The following is a 22,282-nucleotide window of genomic DNA, read 5'->3' as shown; positions in this document are numbered from 1 at the left end:
AAAAAGGAGAAAATTTGAGAAAATTTTGGAATTTCAGTCCCATTCAGGGTCACTTTTTTCGCAAATTTCGAGTCCCACGTAGGGTCCATTTTTCGAACGTCAGCGGAGCACCCCCGTCGGTCGACAAGGGTAGTACCCCCCCCCCCGGGATACAATTCAAGTTTCAGAAGTTTGTACTTTCTTTTTATTATTGTAATCAGAAAGACAATGTTGCGTTTCATAAATATTTGGTTCTTTGGCTTATGTTACCTGTCCAGATGCCAAAAATGAAGATAAGGGAAAAATTATTTGTTAGAGTTACGAGAAAAGCATATCTTCCCGCGGGTTTTTTTTTTTCCTATCCCTCTTCCAATACCATGATGCATTGCCCAAAACTGAAATACGATGTCGATTAATAGACCTTCAACACCAGTATAAAAACGACTATTTTTAAACATCAAATTTTCGAACTCTTTTGGCCTTTCAACGAAGCATTATTGTATAAGTATACGGACAATAAAACCTACTCAATTCTAAGCCACTGCATGTTGGCCCAAATTACTTAGGATAAAAATTACAAAGAATCAGTCTCCTTAAATCAGGCTCAGAAAGCTTCAAGAGTTTTTGGCATACGCCTAGATATGCTTATACTTTGGGTATTAGTGAGACAATTTGGGTAAATAGTGGACCAGTGACGTATTTTGGGTAAATAGTGGACCAGTGAGACAATTTGGGTAAATAGTGGACCAGTGACATATTTTCGGTAAATAATGGACCAGTGACTTATTTTGGGTAAATAGTGGATCAGTGACATATTTTAGGTAAATAGTGGACCAGTCGAGGATTTCGAGGATTTGGGGCAAATAGCGGACTAGTCGAGGCTTTGTAGTGCAAGTTGGGGTAAATAGTGGACAATGAGACATTTTGGGTAAATAGTGGACCAGTGAGACAATTGGGGTAAATGTTAGTGAGACATTTGGGTAAATAGTGGACCAGTGGACCAGTAATTTTGGGTAAAATAGGACCGTGCAATTTGGGTAAAGAGGAAGGATGTGAGACAATTTGGGTAAATAGTGGACCAGTGACATATTTGGTTAATAGTGGACCACAGTCAGACTAGTAAAATTTTGGCAAATAGTGGACTAGTGAGACAATTTGGGTAAATAGTGGACCAGTGACATATTTTGGGTAAATAGTGGACCACTGACATATTTTGGGTAAATAGTGGACCAGTTGAGGATTTGGGGCAAATAGTGGACCAGTGACATGTGGACCAGTCGAGGATTTTATTGGACCAGTCGAGGATTTTGGGCAAATAGTGGACCAGTCGAGGATTTTGGGCAAATAGTGGACCAGTGGTAGTCTGGCCTGTAAAATAAAATTTTGGTCAAAATAAGTTATTTGGATTACAAATGGACCAGTGAAACCCACTGGTCCACAATTTACCCAAGGATACCGTCAACTGCATATGATCCCAATTTTTTTCTCGGACACTTTGGTGTGATTTTCGGACAAATATGACGGTCTCAGGCAAAAATCACAGGGTTAAAAATTAATGAAAATTTTAGCTTGAGAAAATGGAGACCTGTTGTATATTTTGGAAAGCTTTCAAAAAATTAGGATATAGGATATATTACAAGTATAGGTGATTTCAGTACCTAACTCGAGATATTGAGCTTCAAATAGCGCAAAAACTGGACAAAACAGCTGTTTCTGGCTGAAAAACAGGGTTTTCAAGGGTTAATATCTCGAGTATAAGTCGTTCCTCTTAAAACAATTTTTTTCTGTCTTTTATACCTGCGTTGTCATACAATTATTTTACTTATAATTAAAAATTAAGATCTGACGAAACCGGCATCGGATAGTTATCTTCCGCCACTACAATAATGAACTGGTTAAATTGAGTTGTGGTAATTGAAAGCAAGAGCACAATTATTGCAATTCTTGACTTCATGGTTAAAACTTTTCCGACGATGAAAACCGTTTCCCCTCCTTTTCTGTTTTGAAAGGAAACAAGTTTTTGAAGTACTAAATTCGGATAACTTTTATATTCTTATTTGGGATAATCAACATTTGCTTCATTAAATATATTTGCATTTCATGATTCTAATGAAATCGAGAAAAAGGCCTGATATATTCATAGTGTACTGGAAAAGAGTTTAAAACACTGATGGCATTTTTTTTTTTCAATTTGCCCAAAATGTGGCATTAAGCGCTATATCATATTTACATTCGGTCATTCCTGCCTTCTTAAATATCTTTTAAACTCATTTTTACGTTAGTCCGTTCGTTGACTTTTATTAGCCCTTGTTTCTATCTTTCCATTAAAACAAGTAATACTTTTATGGACCTACCTGATTAAACATTTAACACATATACCGGGTGCACCAAAAAAAAGTATACAACGATTTTTTGAAATTTCGACATGGAAAAAAAGTCAGTTTTTTGGAAATAACTTTCGAACTACTTTTTCAAACTTAATGTATGATAGCTCAAAATTCAAGTTAGAGCATTCTCTATACAATAAAAAGAGAATGAACAAAAAATTTAAATCTTGAAGCTCACATTATCTCGACAAACCTGTATACTTTTTTTTGGTGCACCCGGTATAATTGATATCTACTTGAGCGTGACCATTAAACAATCATTCAGAACACAAATAGTGACGATCTATTAAAATTAGTCGTTTGGTTTCTTTAAAAAAAACGTTTAGAAACCAAAATTTCATGCTCTTGAAATATTTTTTTATATTCAAGACTTCGTGAGCAAAAAAAACATATCAAAAAATTCAGTAATTTGACTAAGAACATTGATGTATGCTTATTAATAGTGATTCTTGTAGATAAATATGCGTTTTTTGAAAATGTGCATGCGCCATCATTTACCAACTTTCATGCAAAAAATCAGAAAAATTAATGATCCAATTTTCACAAAGTCCAAAATACCCTTTTTTTAGCCGTTTTTTGGCCAAAATTTGCCCAAATTTTTTTTCTCCAAAAATCGAGCTCCGTCACATTCGAGGATTTATAGTTATGCATCTTTGTGCAAAAAATCATAACGAATGAAAGAGCCAATCTCGAGAAAAGTTGGTAACGAACGGACGGACAAACGGACCGACGGACCATGAACTCAGAGGTTAATTTATAGGACCTCCACCGGGGTAGGTCCAAAAAAATAATGGGCCAATCCCGAGAAAAGCTAGTAACAGACAAACGAATAAAAGTTCAATTAAAGGACCTCCGTGGTAGGTCCAAAAATGTATAAGTCCTTTTCCGGGGACTAAGCCGGTCAAATCAGACAAATGACCCTACTTTAGGCTTTCGCAAACAAAAAGAAGCATTTAGTAAAAAAATCAAGTTTTCGGTGAATAAAACCAGTGTTTTTATCGTTCAAATGTACTCAAACCACAATTGATGGACTTTTGCATAATTTCTACACTCGCGAAAGTTTGTACGCCTGAAGTATTTTGGTAACCTACTCTTAAAGCTTTATCAGATGGTGAGATCGTTTTTGTCAAAAAGAAGCTTAAAATTTTGACTTTTTAAGGGTCTTTAAGCCAACAGGCCCCTAAGCCCTTCAAAGCTCAAAAGAAAATTAACTCTTTCTCGGCAAAAACTGGTTTTCAAGTCGCAACTACCTTTAAGTGGATAAAATTTGGCGGGGATTTTATTTGGCGAATTGCGAAATTTTGTTACACTGAAATGGGTGAAAATTACCCAAAAATATACTAAAAAGTTGTGATTTTTCACATAATTCTCTTTTTGTTAAATTTGGCGGGGATTTAATTTGGCGAATTGCCGAATTTTGGCACAATTCGCCAAATTCGCCAAATTTAACCCCCGCCAAAATTTATCCACTTAAGGTACATAATGAAAAAATTGAAACAATTGTTTGATAGAGAATCTGAAAAAACAAAAGGTGAACTATTTAAAAACATGTAGCGATTATTCTTTTGTAAAAATAATACACTAGTAACGTAAAAATGAAATAAATACAGCGAAAGATTTTGTGCTAGTTGACTCATCACCGCATGAAAACCTGATGTAAGTGTCTCTCTCATCAAATAAACTTCATCCATGTGACGGTGTTCTCAATAAAAGATGGAAATGGATGGCATTATAGACTCCTCGTACAACTTCCGATTAGTTTTTGGCTTTCTTGGCGGGTTTAGCAGCCACAACTTCATTTTTCCTCTTTCCTTGAGCAGGGGCCTGAAATATAAAATGAATCAGAATGAATACCATATTAAATCAATTGAAATAATCAGAGACCTCAACCCTTAGGGAAATCAACTGCTCAAAACTATCAGAGACACTCAACCTTTCTGCTCGAACCTGAAAATGATGTTTGCAAAAACAAATCATAACCCTGCCGACCCATGATAAGGAAATTCTCGAGATTTCATGACAAGCCCTTTTAGTCAGCATTGCAGAGAATGGGCTTCAATAACAAAAGCTAGAAATAAACTCACTCTAGCAGCATTTGGTTTGGCTCCTTTGCGTTTTTCACGTTTCTCTCGCTCTTCAAGCTCTTGGTTTTCTCTTTCAATGAGAGTGATCAAAGTGTTGCAGCGTCTTTGCAATTCCTATCATAAATATAGTAATACAACTGTAAAGTCTTCAGTAACTAACACTAACACTAACTCAACAACTGTAGCAAAAGTTTCAAAACACCTTGTCCTTTGGAATAGAAATTTTATTGGCGAGTACGTAGTACAAAATCTTTTTTCATTATGGAAAGAACCGTATCTACAAAAACAGAACATGAAAATGTCCTTGTCCAGTTTATGAAAGCATCTTCTGTTGGGGCTGTTTGCGGCAATTATTTGACAGTATTTAAAATCCTCAACAAACAATAAAAAGACTCACCACTGCAGTTCGAGATTTGATAAACCAATCAAATCGAAATTGAGGAGCACTTCGTACAGATTGACGTAGTTCTTCGTATACATTCTCCCGATCGAATCCCAATTTGTGTAACATGCATACCTATAACAAAGTATATATCTTCATCCCTCGAAGATAATGACCTATGACATGAGATTCTGTTCAAGGCATGGAGAGATCAATCTTCGATGGTCTTCTAAAAAAGACAATAATTAGGAGGGGTTATGAGGATGACTTACGATAAACCTGTCCTCTTCTTCCGTATAATTCTTTCCTTTGTTTGTTCCGTATTGTATGCGGAGCTGGTGAAACGGTGACTTGTACCTTGCCATCTACAAAATTAATTTGTAAGGTTTATTCACAAGCTTGGTTTCCTTAACCCTACCAATTTTAATAACACCAATATCAATCTAATATAGGTTTTTTATGAACGTTTTTTATGAGGTATCCTTTTTCATATTTCGTAAACTGAGGCTCGAATGATACTTACCCAATTCTCAAAGTATTTTCAAGATTTGAGCCTGAATGTACCTAAGCGTTAAAAATTCTTATACAAACAATGTGTACTCATAATCTCAAACCAACATTAACTCGAACTTTTCCCAAGGTCATGATATCTCCGTGCTGGTTGTGCTGGTGTTTTGTCCGGTGTTTGTTCTTCAGTGATCTCCTCTGGATCCTGCTCTTCTTGTTTGAAATGTAGTGGCGGTGTTGGTCGGAAATGGGAAACGTTTCTTGTGCGGGTGTATTGCCCGGACGAATCTGTAGCCGTTATCATATTGTGGTTAGTTGCTGTAACTTTGTACTGTCTGGGTTCGTAAGCTGTTGAAAGTTTATTTTGCTTTCGTTGTTTCAGAATGACAGTATCTCCAACTTTGATGTTGTGATCCTTGGCGTTTGTTCGGTTATCGAAGTATGTCTTGCGTTGCTGTTTGGCTTGTTCTTGCGTATCTCGTGCCTGTTGGTTGATTGCTCTCTCTTCGAGTCGTTTTTTCATTGAAGGTATGGTAAAACTGGTTTCTCTTTGGAACATGACTTGTGCTGGTGAGAGCTTTGTAGTACAGTGAGGTGTATTTCGGTAGGTGAATAAAAAGTTTTGAAGTTGCTTTCTCCAGTTGGTTCTTTCAAAGTAGGCTGATCGGACGGCCTTCATGAGCGGCTTCATGAAGTTTTCTGCTTGGGCGTTGGTTTGTGGCCATAAAGGTGTGATACGTTGATGCTTGATTCTGAGTCTTTTAAAGAATTGCCTAATCTTATAAGACTTGAATGGTGGGCCGTTGTCGGAAATGACGGTTTTGGGAATTCCAAATGTCGAAATAGTTCGTTGTAGGAAGTCGATTAGTTGGTCTGCTGAAGTTGAGCGTATTGGTTCGACAACTGGGAACTTTGACAATTGATCGATAAGAACGATAAGGTAATTTCCGTTTGGTAGTGGCCCGAGGTAATCCAGATTGGTGGTTTCCCAAACTTCTGTTGGCGTAGGCGTTACTGATAACTTTGCCGGCTGGGTTGGTTTGGCTTGGACTTGGCAGGCTGCACAGTATTTGATAAGTCGTTCGATTTTTTCGTCAATGTTTGGGAAGTAGACTTTGGTTCGTAATAGTGCTTTGGTTTTCGTGATGCCTAAATGACCGATGTGGGCTAGCTGCATGACCACGTTTTCTAGAGTTTCCGGTATGACGATTCTGTTCAAATTTAGTAGCAAATCAGATTCAGTGTTAACGGTGAGTTGATTCTTGATGTTTTTGTAAGGCAGTACTTTATGCATGCAAGTGTTCCTTGATTTCTGGATAGTTGTGTAACTGTTCTAGTTTGTACCAGGAGTTGTTTCGTACGAGGTCAGCGACAATCTGTAACGCGGGGTCCTTTTTTGTTTCTTCGCGAACGTCTTCGAGCGAGATGGCGTTTGGGCATGCGTTTTCTGCCACGTAGTTGACGTACTGTTCGATTTCGTTGTTGTTTTCGATGGGACTTCCGATAGGGTGTCTGCTCGGATAGTCTGCAATGTTGTCTTTGCCTGCGATGTGCTGTAAGTCGAATGTGTATCCTTGTAGACTCAAAGTCATTTTCTCAATACGTAGCGGTACTATTGAGTTGGGGTTGTTTAATAAAGTAACGATCGGTTTGTGGTCACAGTACATTTTATATTGTGTACCGTACAAATACAGTTTATTATGTTCACATGCGTATACGATTCCGAGGCATTCTCTTTCGATTTGGGAGTAGCGCTGTTCTGCAGGGTTCAGGGCACGTGACGAATACGATATCAGCTTATGATCTTCTCTTCCCGGTGTGTTTTGTATTATGACAGCAGAAATTCCAAATGGGCTGGCATCTGTGTAGACGGATGTTTCTTTTTTCGGATCGTAGTACCCGACGCACGATTCAGATGAAAGACTGTCTCTGAGTGTTTCGAAAGCTTCCTGGCACTCATCAGTCCAGGTCCACGACGCATGTTTACGTAATAGTTGTCGGAGTGGGTGAGTTAACGTACTGTACTGTGGTATAAAGCGTTTAAAGTAGTTCATAAGTCCCAAAAAGCTTTGGAGTGCTTTGACATCCTCTGGTATTGGCATGTTTTTGATCTCGTCAAGCTTAGCTGGGTCTGGATGCATTCCTTGGTCAGAGAATACGAAACCAAAGAACGTTAGAGTTTTTTGGCTGAAGAGGCATTTCGATAGGTTGAGCGTAAGCCCCTTATCTTCGCAACGTTGTAACAGATTCTGTAATGCGGTATCGTGCTCTTCCTGTGTTGTCCCGAAAACGATAATGTCATCAATTAAGTTCATTGTCCCTTTAATGTCCTTTATTGTTTCTCGTAGGGCGTGTTGTAGTTCCTCTTGTGCCGAGTTTACACCAAAATTGAGCCTTTTGAAGCGTTTTATCCCGTCTTCGGTTTGGAACGTGGTAATGTATCTTGAGTCCTTGTCTAGCTCTAGCTGATGGAATGCACTTGTTAGGTCGAGCTTGGAAAATACGGTGGAGTCTTTCAGTTTGAATGTCAGGTCCTCCAGTGTCGGTATAGGGTATCGGGTTCTCTGTATGGCTTGGTTTGGTCCTCTCATGTCGACGCACAGTCTGATGTTTCCATTTGGTTTTAAGGCGATGACCATCTGGCTTATCCAGGGAGTAGCTTCGTCGGTGACGGTTTCGATTATTCCGGCATTCTCTAGTTTTTCAAGCTCCTCTTTAACTTGCTGGCGGATGGCGAATGGGAGACGTCTTTCTCTTTGTGCGATGGGCGGTACTTTTTCGTCGATTTTAAGCTTTACTTTATAGTCTTTCAGTTTGCCGATTTGGCCATTGAATACTGTGTCTTTGTAACGATAGAGTTTCTCTTTCAAATGTTCTGGAATTGGCTTTTGTGTGTTCTCCGGCGTAGTAGCTTTTTCGATGTTGTTTACTGTAATCAATTGAAGCGTAGTAGCAGTTGTGCCTGATAAAAGGTTTTTGTGATCAGTCTTTATCACGTAGAATTTGGTGTTTACAAATTTCTTTTTACTTTCGATTAAAAGGTTTACTTCACCTATTATTTTAAGATCTGGCGAATCATTTCCGTATGTTTTTAGTTTAGTTTTTGTGTCTTTAAGTTTCAGCGTATTGTTCATTCTATTGTTTATTTTTCGAAATGTGCTTTCATTCAAGACGTTGATAGATGCACCGGTGTCGATTAAAATTTCGATAGGGGTGTTTTCGATCAGTATTTTTGTTTTGAAGTCTTGCTGTTGAATTTTCCCCTCCTTTTTAGCATTTGAAGTTGTAAATATATGTTCGAAATGTTCCGAATTTCCCTCTACTTTGGGTTCTCCCTTGGTTTTCTCGACTACACTGATTGGCTCGATATGTGCATCGTCTGTTTCGTCGACTACGTTTAGTGGTTTCGTGTAGGTTCCGTCTCGCTGATTTCGGCCCATTCTCTGACGCGATCGACAAACTCTTGCAAAATGATCCGGTTTTCCGCAAGCACTACATGTCTTTCCGAGTGCGGCGCATTTGGTGGAATGTGGGAATTCTCCTCCACAACGATAGCATGACTTCTTTTCGCTTGCTTGCTCGCGGTAGTTAGATGAGTTCGAGGCAAGTTTCCTCTTTGAGATTTTGTTGATATCCTCAGCTTGTTTTTCGATTTCCTCGGTGTGAATTTTCATAGTTTCGAATGTTTTTGCGATTGTTAAAAGTTCATTTAAAGTTTTCTGTGGATTTTGAAAGCTGTACTTTCTAAGCTTTGAACTGTTTGTTGAAAGTTCTATCTGTTGTTTTATTTCTTTTTCTTTGTCGGTAAACTCACATTTCAGGGCTTGCTCGTGTAGACGTACGTAGTACTGTTGTGTTGTTTCGTCCTCTCTCTGACTCATCTTTCGAAAGACGAATGTTTCGTAGCTTAGATTAACCTGAGGTTTGAAGTGGTTTTCAAATACTTGGACAACTTCAGCGAAAGTTTTGTCTTCATCCTGTGGGACGATATTTTCGTAGATTTCATAAGCCTCGTCTCCACATAACGTAAGAAGCATGGAAAGTTTTTGTTTATCATCGGTAACAACAAGCGAGTTGCACAGTGAATTAAACCTCTTTATGTATCTCTTCCAACTGCTGAATAAAATACTCGTATCCTCTCCAGTACAACAAAATGGAGGAAATGAAGGTAGATTTAAATTTTTCACAGCCATATTTTCGTCGCCAATATAATGTATACGTTTTCTCTCTATATATCTTCTAGTAATAATAAATCCCTAGGTAAAATAATATGCTATATACTGATGCGCTCCATCGTAGAGTCTACTATATTATAGGTCACTCCAAACAAACTAAAACAAACGTCACAGACAACACAGTTTATTGAAGGGGTTAGTACCTTAGCCTCCATGGCTCTTTTAATAGAAATTCTTCGTTGAATTTTGGCTTCACCACGTTCGATCTGTGCCATGATTTTGTCAATGTCAGTCAGCTCATTGCAACGTTCCCAAAACACACCAGCATATTCTCGGACCTAGAAATTATAGCAAAGAAGCTTTACAATTAGTTTTTTTTCTTCCAGTTCTAGGCATTAGGAGTTTATAGCTAAGAACTGATGGTCGATGCAAGTCAATTCACGTTTACTGCCAAGCCCTTTTCAAAAAATTTGACCTCTCGGAATTTCATCGAAAGTTTGACTTTCAGAGAATCCTGTGGCCTTAGTTTTGCTTCAAATGCCTTCAAGTTGTACGCCAATCTATGCAGAATCGCAATAAAAAAGCAAATTTCAAAAGCTTCAGTATCAAAAGATATATGACATGATATGACCCTTTAAGTACTTCCGATATTTTGACCAGCTCTCAACTACGAGTATACTCATAGTCGGCAGCGAGATAATGAAACTCGAATTGGCGTAATTTTGGCGTAATTGACTCCGAAACAAAGGACAACTCATATATACAAATTGGAAGACTGTATTGACCGTTGAAATATACCTCCGCTTGTGATTTCCCTTCCACTTCTTTACAAATAGAATTCAAATCGTCACGACCGTATTTCTCGCAAGCCTTGATGAATTGATTGAAATCACGTTTATTCCAATTGGTGAAACCTTGAGCTAACAATTGTTCTTTTTCCGTTTGTTCTTCTTCGCTCAGAGGTTCAGCATTATCGATCTTTGATTGTTCTTCTTTTTGGAATTTCTTCGATTCGGCGTCATCCATGTCATAATCACGTGGTACCTGAGAGAAAACGATACGTTCAGTCTATATTCATATAACCCTAACAGTGGCTACAGTTGGCTCTCTCGGATTTGATTTTCAAGGAACCAAGAATTTTGTTCGAATTAGAGTTAAAGATTCGAATTACTGAAAGTATTTTGTACTAATTTCTAGCGGAAGGGACAAATATTTTAAGTTGAATTAAAGAAAGATTCGTATAGTAGAGGTTCGAATCAGAGAGAGAGTTGCCTGTGTACAGTAAGACTTTTCAATTCTCATCAGTGTGATGGATGGGAAAACCAGCCGCTCGGATGAAGAGGAATACCGTAGATGATAGCGATAAGATCATTCTCCGCTTTTCAAATTAGTTGTTAGACAGTTTCGGCTGAAAATCAAATGTTTCTTTTCAGCGCAAAATCAACAGCGGCGAAATGAACAAATAAAATCCTGATTCACGAAATCGTATCAATTTCGTGAAAATTTCTAGACGCAAAAACCTTTAGAATCAAATTATTTCTTTCGATGAATGCTTAAATTCAGAAATGTAAAAAAAATGCAGATTACCTTGTATCCAATCCCCTTTCGGTAGCTGTAAATCTCGATATCCAAAAGTTCGAATAATCTTGGTGGAAAGAATTGGAAATCTTGGACGTTAGGTTGTTTGGGTGGTCGAGGAGCTTTGGGTGCTTTGGGCTCGTTTACTCTCATTAGTTCTTTGAAGTAGGTGTCAACAGCGTAGTTGGCTTTACGTTCACGCTTTGGTGGTTCGATCCAATGAGATACGCCGGGTTTATCGTGCGTCTCACGGAAATCTTGACCTTCGAATTTGTAAATACTGTCAGGTGCATCCATGGTGAAATTCTTGAGTTGGCCTTCGCCCAAATCTGACATTTTTTTGGCAATCTCCTCAGTCTATCAGAATGAAAAAGTAAAAGGATATTCTTTATACTTAAAGATTGCATCGTAAAGACTTTAAAAGAATTCAGAGCAGTCTCAAAAAAACTATGCAGAAAATCATTGGAGAGTGTTGTGATGGTCGAACTTAACACTACATTTCACAAATGATCACTAGAAAGAACTCGAAATTCAGAAAGTTAAAGAAAAGCTGAGAAAAGTAAAATTTGGAAGATTATGTCCTTTCTTCGCCAAAAAAACAAGACTGTTTTCATTGGTGCCAAACTCGACTTTTCATCAAAATTTAATACTAATGCCCTGGTGTACCTTCTTAGCACCTCTTTCCAAGATGAGATCAATATCTTCACCAGTGACAGTTGAATCTTTGGATGCGAAGACTTTATCAGCACCATGTCGAATCATGTTCAGTACTTCATCCTTCTGTAGTTTCGTTTGTCCTTCCACCAATCGACCTTGTTGAATGACAACACGATCAAGACGTAATTTCATTTCAGCACGTTCAATGATTCTTTCTTCGATGGTGTTTTCGGTGATGAAACGGAATACTTGTACTTGTTTGGTTTGACCGATACGATGTGCTCGATCCTAAAACACGAAGACAAGATTTCTTCTGTCAGTTGTGAACTGAAAGTAAATTTGTGAAATATCACTAACATTTTGATTTTCGGTCATATTCAATGATTTCAAATATGATATTCTTTTGAAGAAAGATACGACACTGCTCTTACGCGAAAGCATTTTACACTATAAGTTTTGAACAGTTTACTCAACATATAGCATTTCTAAAGACATTTTCTTTCTTTTCTCCTTAAAATTACTTGCCTGAGCAAAATAGATAGATAGTTGAAGCGTGCAAACCAAACTGGACTTAGCTAGTTGAATTAATAGGCAGTCCATTTAGCTTTTTTGAAGAACTGAAAGAGGTCCTGGCTGAACTGAAGGATCTTGAATAAATAACATACCTGTGCTTGGAGATCGACTTGTGGATTCCAATCATTATCAAACATGACGACCACATCAGCTGTTGCAAGATTGATACCCAGACCTCCAGCACGTGTACTCAGAAAAAACACAAATTTGTCACTTCCAGGTGAGTTGAAATCGTTAATTTGAGCGGTACGTTCTTCATGTGGTGTTTGACCGTCCAATCGACAGTATTGGAAACCTGGAAGTGCGAGGTTTAATGAGTACAGTCAAATTTATAAAACTACAGAGGGAGTCGATATTGATCGTTCGAGTTAGGCTTTTCGAGGACTCGATATAATACAGAAATTCGAGTTTGACTGCATGTGGATAAGCAGATTTCAAACTCTCGATTATTTTACATTTTTTTCAAAAGTTTGGCTTAATTTCAATAAAATCAATTTGAAAATCAAACAGAATGACCAGTAATTGCATTGTGAAACCAAACGGAGCGCCGAAACCTGAGCAAAAGAAACAGACAAACCTCTCCACATAGAGTAATCTTCCAGGATATCAAGCATACGAGTCATCTGACTGAACACCAAAACACGTGATCCTCGCTCCTTCATTCTCACCAACAGTTTATCCAAGACACTCATTTTACCGCAATTATCAACCAAATGAACGTCTGTTGTATATGGTGGTCCTAAGAAGAAAGTGAAAAAACAGGGTCAGAATCAGGCAGGGTTGTTTAGGTTTTGATCTTTTTCTAACGATTAAAAGTTAATCTAGATTTTATTTTCATCAATACTTTTTAAGTTTTAAAAAGAAAACTACCTCATAAAGAGTGTTAACACGAGACTTGACACGAGAATAGCGGAATGATCTCAATTTACCAACGAACTGCTAAACTAAGGACACTGTATTGAAGTAGGGTCTCTTTGTTTATTTTAATAATATTTCTAATGACATAATTAATATTGGTTACGAGAGCATCTTCAAAACTTTAAAACTTTTGTTTTTCATGCTTCTATATATATGGATGAACATCAAAGGGTGGCATAAACATACCAGGTTCAGCTCCATCGAAAAGATAAGGGTGATTACAACATTTTCGAAGCTGCATAAGGATATTCAACAATCTCATCCGGTCAGTTTTACCAGCACCGTTGACAATATCAATATCCTTCATCAGTAACTTGGTGTACCATTGTCTTTGCATTGCACTCAATCCTATGTAAACGTTGGTGATCTTCTTTGGAAGAAGAGATTTCTCGACTTCACTTTTCAAACGACGTAGTAAGAAAGGACGTAAAACCTATTGACGGAATTGTAAAAAAAATTCTGAAACTTCAATGTCACCACTGAATTTGAATCCTGGGTATTTTCGTCTTAAAACTACGGATGATTTTAATCAATAATTATATGTTTCCAAAATCTGGAAACTTCGGAAATGCTACGTTGAAAAATGTGATACTACTATAGTTTTGTACAAAATATCAACAGATACGTAATAGTTATCAGACAGTTGCGAGTACAATATATGATATTTTTTGGATCACCGATAAGGCGAGACCAATTTAATTTGTTGTTCTACGGGCGCGACCGACCCAGCATTTGCTGCAAACTAAAAAATAATAATATTGAATTATATGCCACAAATTTCTAATACAAGTCATTTAAAAAATTTACACTTAAAAAAAGTTGAAAAGATTCTAGAATCATGAATTCTATGCACGAAAATCAAAGATGAATGATGAATTTTCGACCAAGATTATTTAAAATATAATTTAAAGCCTAATTACCTTAATTAATGAAATCTTATTTTTATTTTACCGACCGACCGATCTGCCCATAGAACAACAAATTAGTTTGGTTTCGCCTAAATAAAAATAATAAACCTACAGCGTGTAAACGTTTGACAATGGCATCTTCTTCGGACAAATTCTCAGCATTAAACCAAGCATCGAAGTCGTCAGATGAATTGAACACATCAGGGAGTAAGAAATTTAACAAAGCCCATAATTCATGGAGGTTATTTTGTAGTGGGGTACCAGTGAGCAGAAGTCTGTTTGATGATTTGAATTCACGAACAATGCTTGAAAGCTATAAGGGATAATTTTTCATTAAATTTTTTGACAACAAAAAAGTAAAAAAAGATGGACCAGTTTTGCTTTACAAAACTTAGTAAAGTAGAAATGCGATGAATTTCGAATATTCTTGATAATCTTTTAAAGCTTCATAATGAAGGCAGTTATAAAAGGAGCAAAAAATCATTATAAACTTTACCAGTGATTTTTCATTTTTGATTCTGTGAGCTTCATCAATACACAAGAATCTCCAAGCAAATTTCTTGAGTACAGTTTTTTCACGAATACACATTTCGTATGATGTAACAAGAACATCCCATTCTCCCGGTAGCAATGTATCTCTGATTATTGCTGACTAAAATGCGAAATAATAAGAGTAGTAATTGTATCAAATTAAAATAAAACAATATCACACATGTTTTAATTCCCTCACAATGTTATGACTAATATTTTTTATATGTGTTACTAAGTTTAATGAAGCCTCTCAGAGGTTCTGGGCAAAACAACAATTTCGCAAAGAAAAGTTGAAAAACTTGAAAAACTCCTCGTCAAAAGAAAACGTAAATATTTTGATTACCCTCTGATCTTGGTTACCAATTAAACAAACTGTCCTTATAGTTGGACACCATCTTGCAAACTCAGCCATCCAATTAGCAAGAGTGGATTTGGGAACAATTACAATGTGTGGACCAGAGTTGTTTCTGTGATGTTTCATGTAACCAATCAATGAAATAGTTTGCAAAGTTTTACCAAGACCCTAAAAAAATTTTCAAATGTGAATTCAATGTCAAATAACATGGAAAGACTTCAATTCCAATCTATCAATAAAATGGACACACCAAAAATGGACTAATGCACAAGCAAATAAAGAAAGTATCAATGAAGTACCATTTCATCAGCTAGAATTCCATTGATACCATTTTCATAAAGCGAAATCATCCAATTCAATCCTCTAATCTGGTAGTCCCTCATTGTTCCAAATTTAATATCTGAAAAACACAGTTAATATTTCCCAAATTAAAAATTTGTAGTAGAAGAAAATTTTTTTGAAATTCATGGAGGGAAGAATGATCAGATTTGCACTGGTAATATGAACAATGTGTAAGTGTTTGTTTAAACAATGAATAAAATAACGATTGATATCATGTGTAGCTCTTTTATTATATATTGGAATTTTCAGAGGAAAATTGGATCAGGCCTTGAAATAAGGGTCGTTCATCGGACAATGATTGTCAATCTCTGATCAAAGATAACGAAAAAACTACTTCTTGTCTGAGCAAAAATTGAGTTTCAAGAGCAACCCTGATCAGACATTTTGTGTAACGCTTGAAATCGTTATTTGGAGCTGTGTGAATTAAACCTTACATGAAGGTGAAGCGGTGAATTGAACAACATGTGCTTGAGAACTCTTGGAATCTTCCAAAAGCTCTTCATCTTCTTCTTTCTCAGTACGTCGATGACGATGGCTGAAAGAAAAAGAATAAAAAACATGATGGAATGACTATTTGAAATTTCTGAATAACGGACGTGGGTATTGATAAAGTGTATAGTATGGACACTCTAAAAGATAAAGGGATGAATAAATAGTGAAAGAAAAATTCACTTACTCTTTAGCCCCCTTCTTTGGTGGTGGACTGGAAGGAAGATCAGGCTGCTTTTTCATTTTTAAAGGACTTTTTGGTGGCTTTTTACCAGCTCCATTTAAGAAATGGGAAAATATTTCAGTTTGTTTTAATAGAAAACTGAATCTTGATGCTCTATCGTGTTCCATCTTTTCATTGTATTCTTCATTGACAGCCATAGCTTTATTGATTTTAACTGGTGGCGGTTTTGGTTTGTCATCTTCATCATCCTGTACAATTAATAAGACTTTAGCTAATGAGTTGCATAGGTGAGGTGCAGACTTTCAAAACCTTAATTGAATCCAACTTTCTTTATGGGTCAAAAGCCTGGACTATGACTAGGGCTATGAAAAAAAGTATTGACAGACAAGTATTAAACCAATCTACCCACAAAGGTGCAAAATTTGAACGGAGCAGACCTTCCAACCTTTCAGCTAAAGGGCCACTCACATATCGATTCCCACGACTAACGTCAAATTGACGCGAAGGGGTGGGGGTTAGAGTTAAGAAATTTCACCAGAAATATCGATTTTTGAGCCGTTTATTTCTTGACAAATGTTACTTTCCATATTTCTTTTCCTCTTTTTATATACCTAAGTATTCCGTTCGCTTTGCTATTTTATAGAAAAATTTTAACCAAAACAAACGGCCCAATGTTTATGTCTTCTTTTTGTTTAGATGGTCCGCACGGCCCTTGAATTTTGCAGACGGTCGGTCTTTTTTCTCTTTTTGAAATGCCGCTATTCTGTTGATTATGATTAGGGAGATAATTAATTCTGGCAACAGAAAAAAAAAGTTCAGAAATTATCTCCATTAAATTTTAAAATGTAAACTGAGCAAGCAGTAGCGAAATTAAAGATGAAAGAAACAACGATGAAAGTGAAGGAGAAAATATACCGTCAACTGCTCTGACTTGGTGGGACGATTGGTGGAAACATGGGACTGTTGATATCTGGCCTGTATTTTCAGTTTCAAATTAGCGTCAATTTGACGTTAGTCCAGGTTGTCGTGGGAAGAATCAATATGTGAGTGACCGCTAAGACAGAAACTCCTCTATTAAGTTTACAGGAAATCGAATTCCATACATATATAACCAGCCCTGGTTTAATATAAACTGCAAAAGAGCAGCCAAAAAGAAAAATAGCAGTTGCCATTGTGTACAAGAGGACAAAGCTTGAAAAAGAACGAAAGAAATAGAAATCTGCTAAAAATTAAGCTAGAACCAAATGCAAAGAGGCATATAACAACTACATCAAAGAAAACACACTTGATAATGATGGTTGTTCAAAAAAGTTATATGCCTTTATTAAATCTAAAAAGTCAGATGTCATCGGAGTCAGTCCCTTAATGAAGGTGTTATCCATACACTAATGATAATAATAATGCTGGAATTCTTAATAAAGAGTTTGCTAGCATCTTTTCAGTTGATTATAGAAATACCCCAGAAGTTAATGCAGGGTATTTTCCAAGCACTTTTTCTTACCAGGGTTTTGGTCAGAAAAATTGAGTTTCAATGCAGTGGTATTTACAGGTCTCCCACTCTTGATTTAACTAATTTTTTTATGAATTTATGACAGTTTTTAATGCTTTTCTAGGACATTTTATGACATTTTTGGGTGTAAAATTTATGACAATTTATGACATTTCAACAAAAGTTGGGACATTTTTATGACAAAAATTCTTGCCCTCTTTCAAATTATTGTTTAACAGGTTTTAAGCCCTATGAATTCCAGTCCAGTAAAAGCAGAATAGAAATTATGTAAATCAAGGCCCTCTGGCAATTGTGACACTGTAATCACTGTGTATTCATTATCTGTTTAATCAAAATAGCTAAATGAACAATAACATAAAAAGGAAGCATAAAATGCAAAACTTGGGTCCAGACCAGACGATGTCAACCGAACATTATCGAACCAATTTCCGTAATTTAACATACAAATTTCATTGAACTAATTGAACGATAGCTGTTCGATTACCGAACCAAATCGAACAGTAATCAAACTTTACCTGAAATTACTGTTTGATTATAGTTCGATAATAGTATATTGTTCGATTAAGTTTGTTTAGAGTTCAAATAGAGTTCTATTAGTTTGTAGATCTTAAATAATGCTGTTTGTTTTACAGGGCGGGAACTACTTCTGCCCTTACCCTGATGGTGCATTTGTGGCCGCCCCTGAGAACGAGTGGAGGTTGAGGTCTATGGAATTGAAATCGAACACAGTTATCGAACAGTTATTGAACACAGTTATCGAAAAGTTATTGAACACAATCGAACTTTACGGGGATTTCTCGGTTCGATAACTGTTTGATGAGGTTCGGTAATCGAACAGCTATCGTTTGTTTAGTTTGATGAAATTCGATTAGTTCGATTGTTCGTCTGGTTCAGAAAAACTCAAACGCTTCAGCCTTTAAACTTTAAACAGGGAAAACTAAAGAATGAAACTATACAACAACTTTTTTCAGTCTAGCATTAAAATAGATTTATTATGTACACAAATAAATTGATTATTCCAACTCATTTTCATTACTCTTAGGTGCCCCATTACTCTAATAAATTCAAAATGAATCTTTCATGATATTGGCTCAGTCTCAGCCGCATTCCAGAAGATATGGGTTAAAGTGTTGTGAAATCTATGTAAAAATTATATAATCATGGTTAGAGCTGGCTGAAGATCGATATTAAACTACAGTGATCGATGGGAAAGTTTGTAAGAAATTTATGAAATTTATGGCAAATCTTCTAAATTTATGACAATTTATGACATTTTTACCAAATTGGTGAAAATTTGTAAAAATTTAGGAATTTATGACAAATGGGAGGCCTGTATTGAAAATGTCGCCCACAATGGTTGGGTGAGGAGGAATATTTGCCCTCTAGATGTTCTAAATAGGTGTTTTCATGCATCTTATGACAGCCTAAAAATCCCGACTTGATTAAAAACAATCTTTATTTGAAATGTTTTGGAGTAGTTTTATTTGAACCCTTGGAAATTCCACATAATTTGTCAAAATCTTAGTATCAGAAAAGTATCAGAAATTCCAGATTTTCCCACCAAAATTTTGATTTTGTATTTAAAATCCAGGAATTGAAAAAAAACATTTTGTCTCGGAACTCTGCCGTCGTCCAGAGGAAGAGCCCAATGTTGAGGCTTGTTGATTCTGTAGAGAGAAAAGAAAACAGGTAATACAGTCAACAGCTCTAACTTGGGATAATTGAGGCCCCCCAGCGTTACCCCTAATAACGCCATCACGCAAAAAAATTTTTCTCCATCACGCATCACGAAAATTGCTAAAATTTGTCTTCACCCAAAAAATAGCGAAAAATAGCCCAAATCACACATCACGCCTCAAACTTTTGCCCTATTACGCATCCCGCGAAAATTTTGATCACGCCATCACGCCAAAAAAATCTCTAATCACGCCATCACGCAAGAAAAAAGTCCCAATCACGCCATCACGCAAACCGCTGGGGGGCCTCATGATTGGTTGAAACATATGACTGTTGATATTTGGCCTGTATTTCCACTTACTGTTTAAAATCCCTTTGACAACAAATTTGTTTTGATAACTCCACCAAGTTTATGAATCATACTTTCTGTCATAACATGTCACGATAACTTTCACTGATACTGTAAGTTGGTGTAATATCGACATCCCTCGTCTAATTCCGACACCCTTCTTTAGAGAAAGGAGTAATATGAAAGCTTGAATCACTGATTGAAAAAGGATTATTCCTCTCTGACCACTAAGAAAAGAAAAACAGTTTCAACCTTTCTATAAATTTCAGCTGATAAAAAGGGTGTCGGAATTAGAGGAGAGGTGTCAACTACGGTAGCGCACCCTTTTTAACTTTTTTGCTTTCATTCAAAATGACTGGACGCTAATTGGAGAATTAGAGAATCGACCGATGGGATTAACAAATAACGAGTATGTAACTTTCCGCGCGAGTGACGAAAGAGAAATCGTGTATTTTTTAGTACGCGGTTTATTAAACTCAAATCAAATGACTTTGGAGGTTCGGTGAAATGGTGGTGAAATGGTGGTGGAATGGCTGCCCCATGTTGCGTCAGATAGTCCCAAGTCGGACAGTTAGTCACACTAGGAAATCAAGCTTTTAGAAAAAACAACATCAGCAGTCATCTACAGGATGTATTTGCAACAATAAGGATGAGAGTTACCTGAATCAAATTCGCAAGACAATTAATTAAAACTTGAAAGTTTGAAACAAAATAAAACGTGCAGCAGCCAAAATCAACCAACCCAAATTTGTCATTCAATTCCAGAGACAGCGCTTCGATTTTTAAAGGCCTTGTTTATACGCTTAAGTAAAAACAATTCCGCACATGTAAATGGGTCAGTGTTTGAGGTCTGGCAAAATTTCCGGGAAATAGCCTATCCGGCAGTGTGCGGATCTAGGTGAGTTCCGCCTCCCCCGTAGATCTTTTTCTTGGGAAGTTGATCTTCAAATTAGTTCTCAAGGTTGGCTTGGCTCAAATATTTTAATCTATGGCTCAAATTTTAGGCAATTTCTCATAGTTTTTGAGAATGTTAATTTCATTAAAAAGCGCCGGGTTATTTTTTCATGAATCCATTTAGAAGTTTGCGGTGCATTTTCTTGCTTGAGAGTCAGGTAAACGATATAGCGCTTTTGTAGCATTAATCTTTGATATGCATTTTGGCGGGACGCTAGTGTGACTAACTGTCGGAGCAGTTGACGATATTGTTTTATTTTTGTTTTTGAAGAAAAGTAGCTTGAAAAAGGTTGAAATGAGTCAAAAAAGGTAGTAGGACCCATTTTCAAGGGGCCTCTGGAAATGGAGGAACAAAAAGTTATAAGTAAAGAATAAGTTTTTCTGAAAAGAGAAACCCCAAATGAAAAGAAAATCCATTTCGGCAGAAATATAAGCTTTTTTTGTGGACATTCCCATGCTAAAGAAGCAAAAAAGTGAAAAAAACTACATGAAAATGAAAGAACTAAAAATTAGCGAATATGATTTTTGAATTCATCACCCTTTTTAGGACCCTGTCGACGCACCGGACTTAACGAACACCGGACACACGAAAGTCCGGTGTAAAATGAGAATTTTTTTTACCACCGGATAATTTCTACACTGGAAGTCGGATGTCTGGTGTCAGAGAAGGATATTTTTTCCCACCGGACAATCAAAACACCGGACATGACCAGTTCAGTGCGTCCGGTGTTTCTTAATTTTTTGTTTCATAAATCGCAACCTTAATTTTAAAAAGGCCTAAGTCCACTTACCCCTTAATTTTAAAAAGGCCTAAGTCCACTTACCCCTCAATTTTAAAAAGGCCTAAGTCCACTTACCCCTCAATTTTAAAGAGGCCTAAGTCCATTTTTATGAAAAATGAGTTTTTTGTACTTTCTGCATCTATGAGTCACTAGCTTTCTTTTGATGTGTATAATGTAAAGATTTTATGCTTAAAAGGCCTTAAAATTTCTCGATGAAGGTTATATAAAAAGTGTGTTTAGTTTTAAAAAGGCCTAAGTCCATCCAGTGTTTATAGATCATGGGCCTAAGTCCATCACAAAAGAAAACTTTAATTTTAAAAAGGCCTAAGTCCATTTAATAGGCCTAAGTCCATGTTTAATGGGCCTAAGTCCATGTTTAATGGGCCTAAGTCCATACTCAAAGGGCGTAAGTCCATTCAAAGGATCTAGTCCACATTAAAAGGGCCTAAATGGAACAAAATAGTTTAGTATGACAGGTTTTCAGTTGTCAATGTTTTTTTGGTCAATTTCTATGGTATTGTATATTCTCAAGGTTTGTGTTTTTTTTACGATCTATTGCATTATAAGCAACTAGCCGGTACCCGGCGTCGACCGGCGTCGCACGCCGGTTTAGCTGTTTGCTGAACGCATTTAAAGTCCTTTGGATGTTGGCAAGGTGGCTTAAACACCCCTTAAACTCGATGAAATCAAAATTAAAGGGAAGAATTCTCTTCAAAGTTTGACTCTATCCCTCCCGGGTGACGTATCTTTTAACCATATTTTGAAAAAGATTTTTGTGGCCAAAATGATCAGAAAGCAGAAAGGGCGCCATTCCCAAATTACACCATACCGGCGACCAGCGACGTCCGAGACGGCTCAGCTATTAGATTTTTTTTCTTGCTTCGCTCGCGTTATATTTGCCGTAGTTCTTGATGTTTAGGAAAACTTTGATGTCAAGAAAAGCGGAGTGAAATAATAGACA

The 22,282-nt window shown here is 36.8% G+C and overlaps 1 protein-coding gene across 1 annotated transcript; it reads right to left on the bottom strand.

Moving 5' to 3' along the window:
• Positions 1-3,911: 3,911 nt before the first annotated feature.
• On the bottom strand, positions 3,912-16,297 carry LOC136810691 (SWI/SNF-related matrix-associated actin-dependent regulator of chromatin subfamily A member 5-like; the record flags this gene model as incomplete). Its single annotated transcript, XM_067067265.1, is given in 17 exon segments — positions 3,912-4,190; positions 4,451-4,564; positions 4,848-4,967; positions 5,105-5,197; positions 9,718-9,852; positions 10,313-10,558; positions 11,102-11,449; positions 11,759-12,037; positions 12,415-12,617; positions 12,900-13,061; positions 13,427-13,673; positions 14,261-14,461; positions 14,645-14,800; positions 15,023-15,202; positions 15,334-15,434; positions 15,811-15,911; positions 16,053-16,297. Coding segments are annotated over 17 exon segments (3,000 nt in total), but the record flags the coding sequence as incomplete, so codon positions are not given.
• Positions 16,298-22,282: the final 5,985 nt, after the last annotated feature.

This window comes from Clytia hemisphaerica, unplaced genomic scaffold, assembly GCF_902728285.1.
Source record: "Clytia hemisphaerica strain Z4C2 unplaced genomic scaffold, Clytia hemisphaerica genome assembly, whole genome shotgun sequence".
In the NCBI taxonomy this organism is placed as follows: domain Eukaryota; kingdom Metazoa; phylum Cnidaria; class Hydrozoa; order Leptothecata; family Clytiidae; genus Clytia; species Clytia hemisphaerica.
Note: the sequence above shows the minus strand (reverse complement) of the source record. Positions and strands in the feature narration are given on the sequence as shown.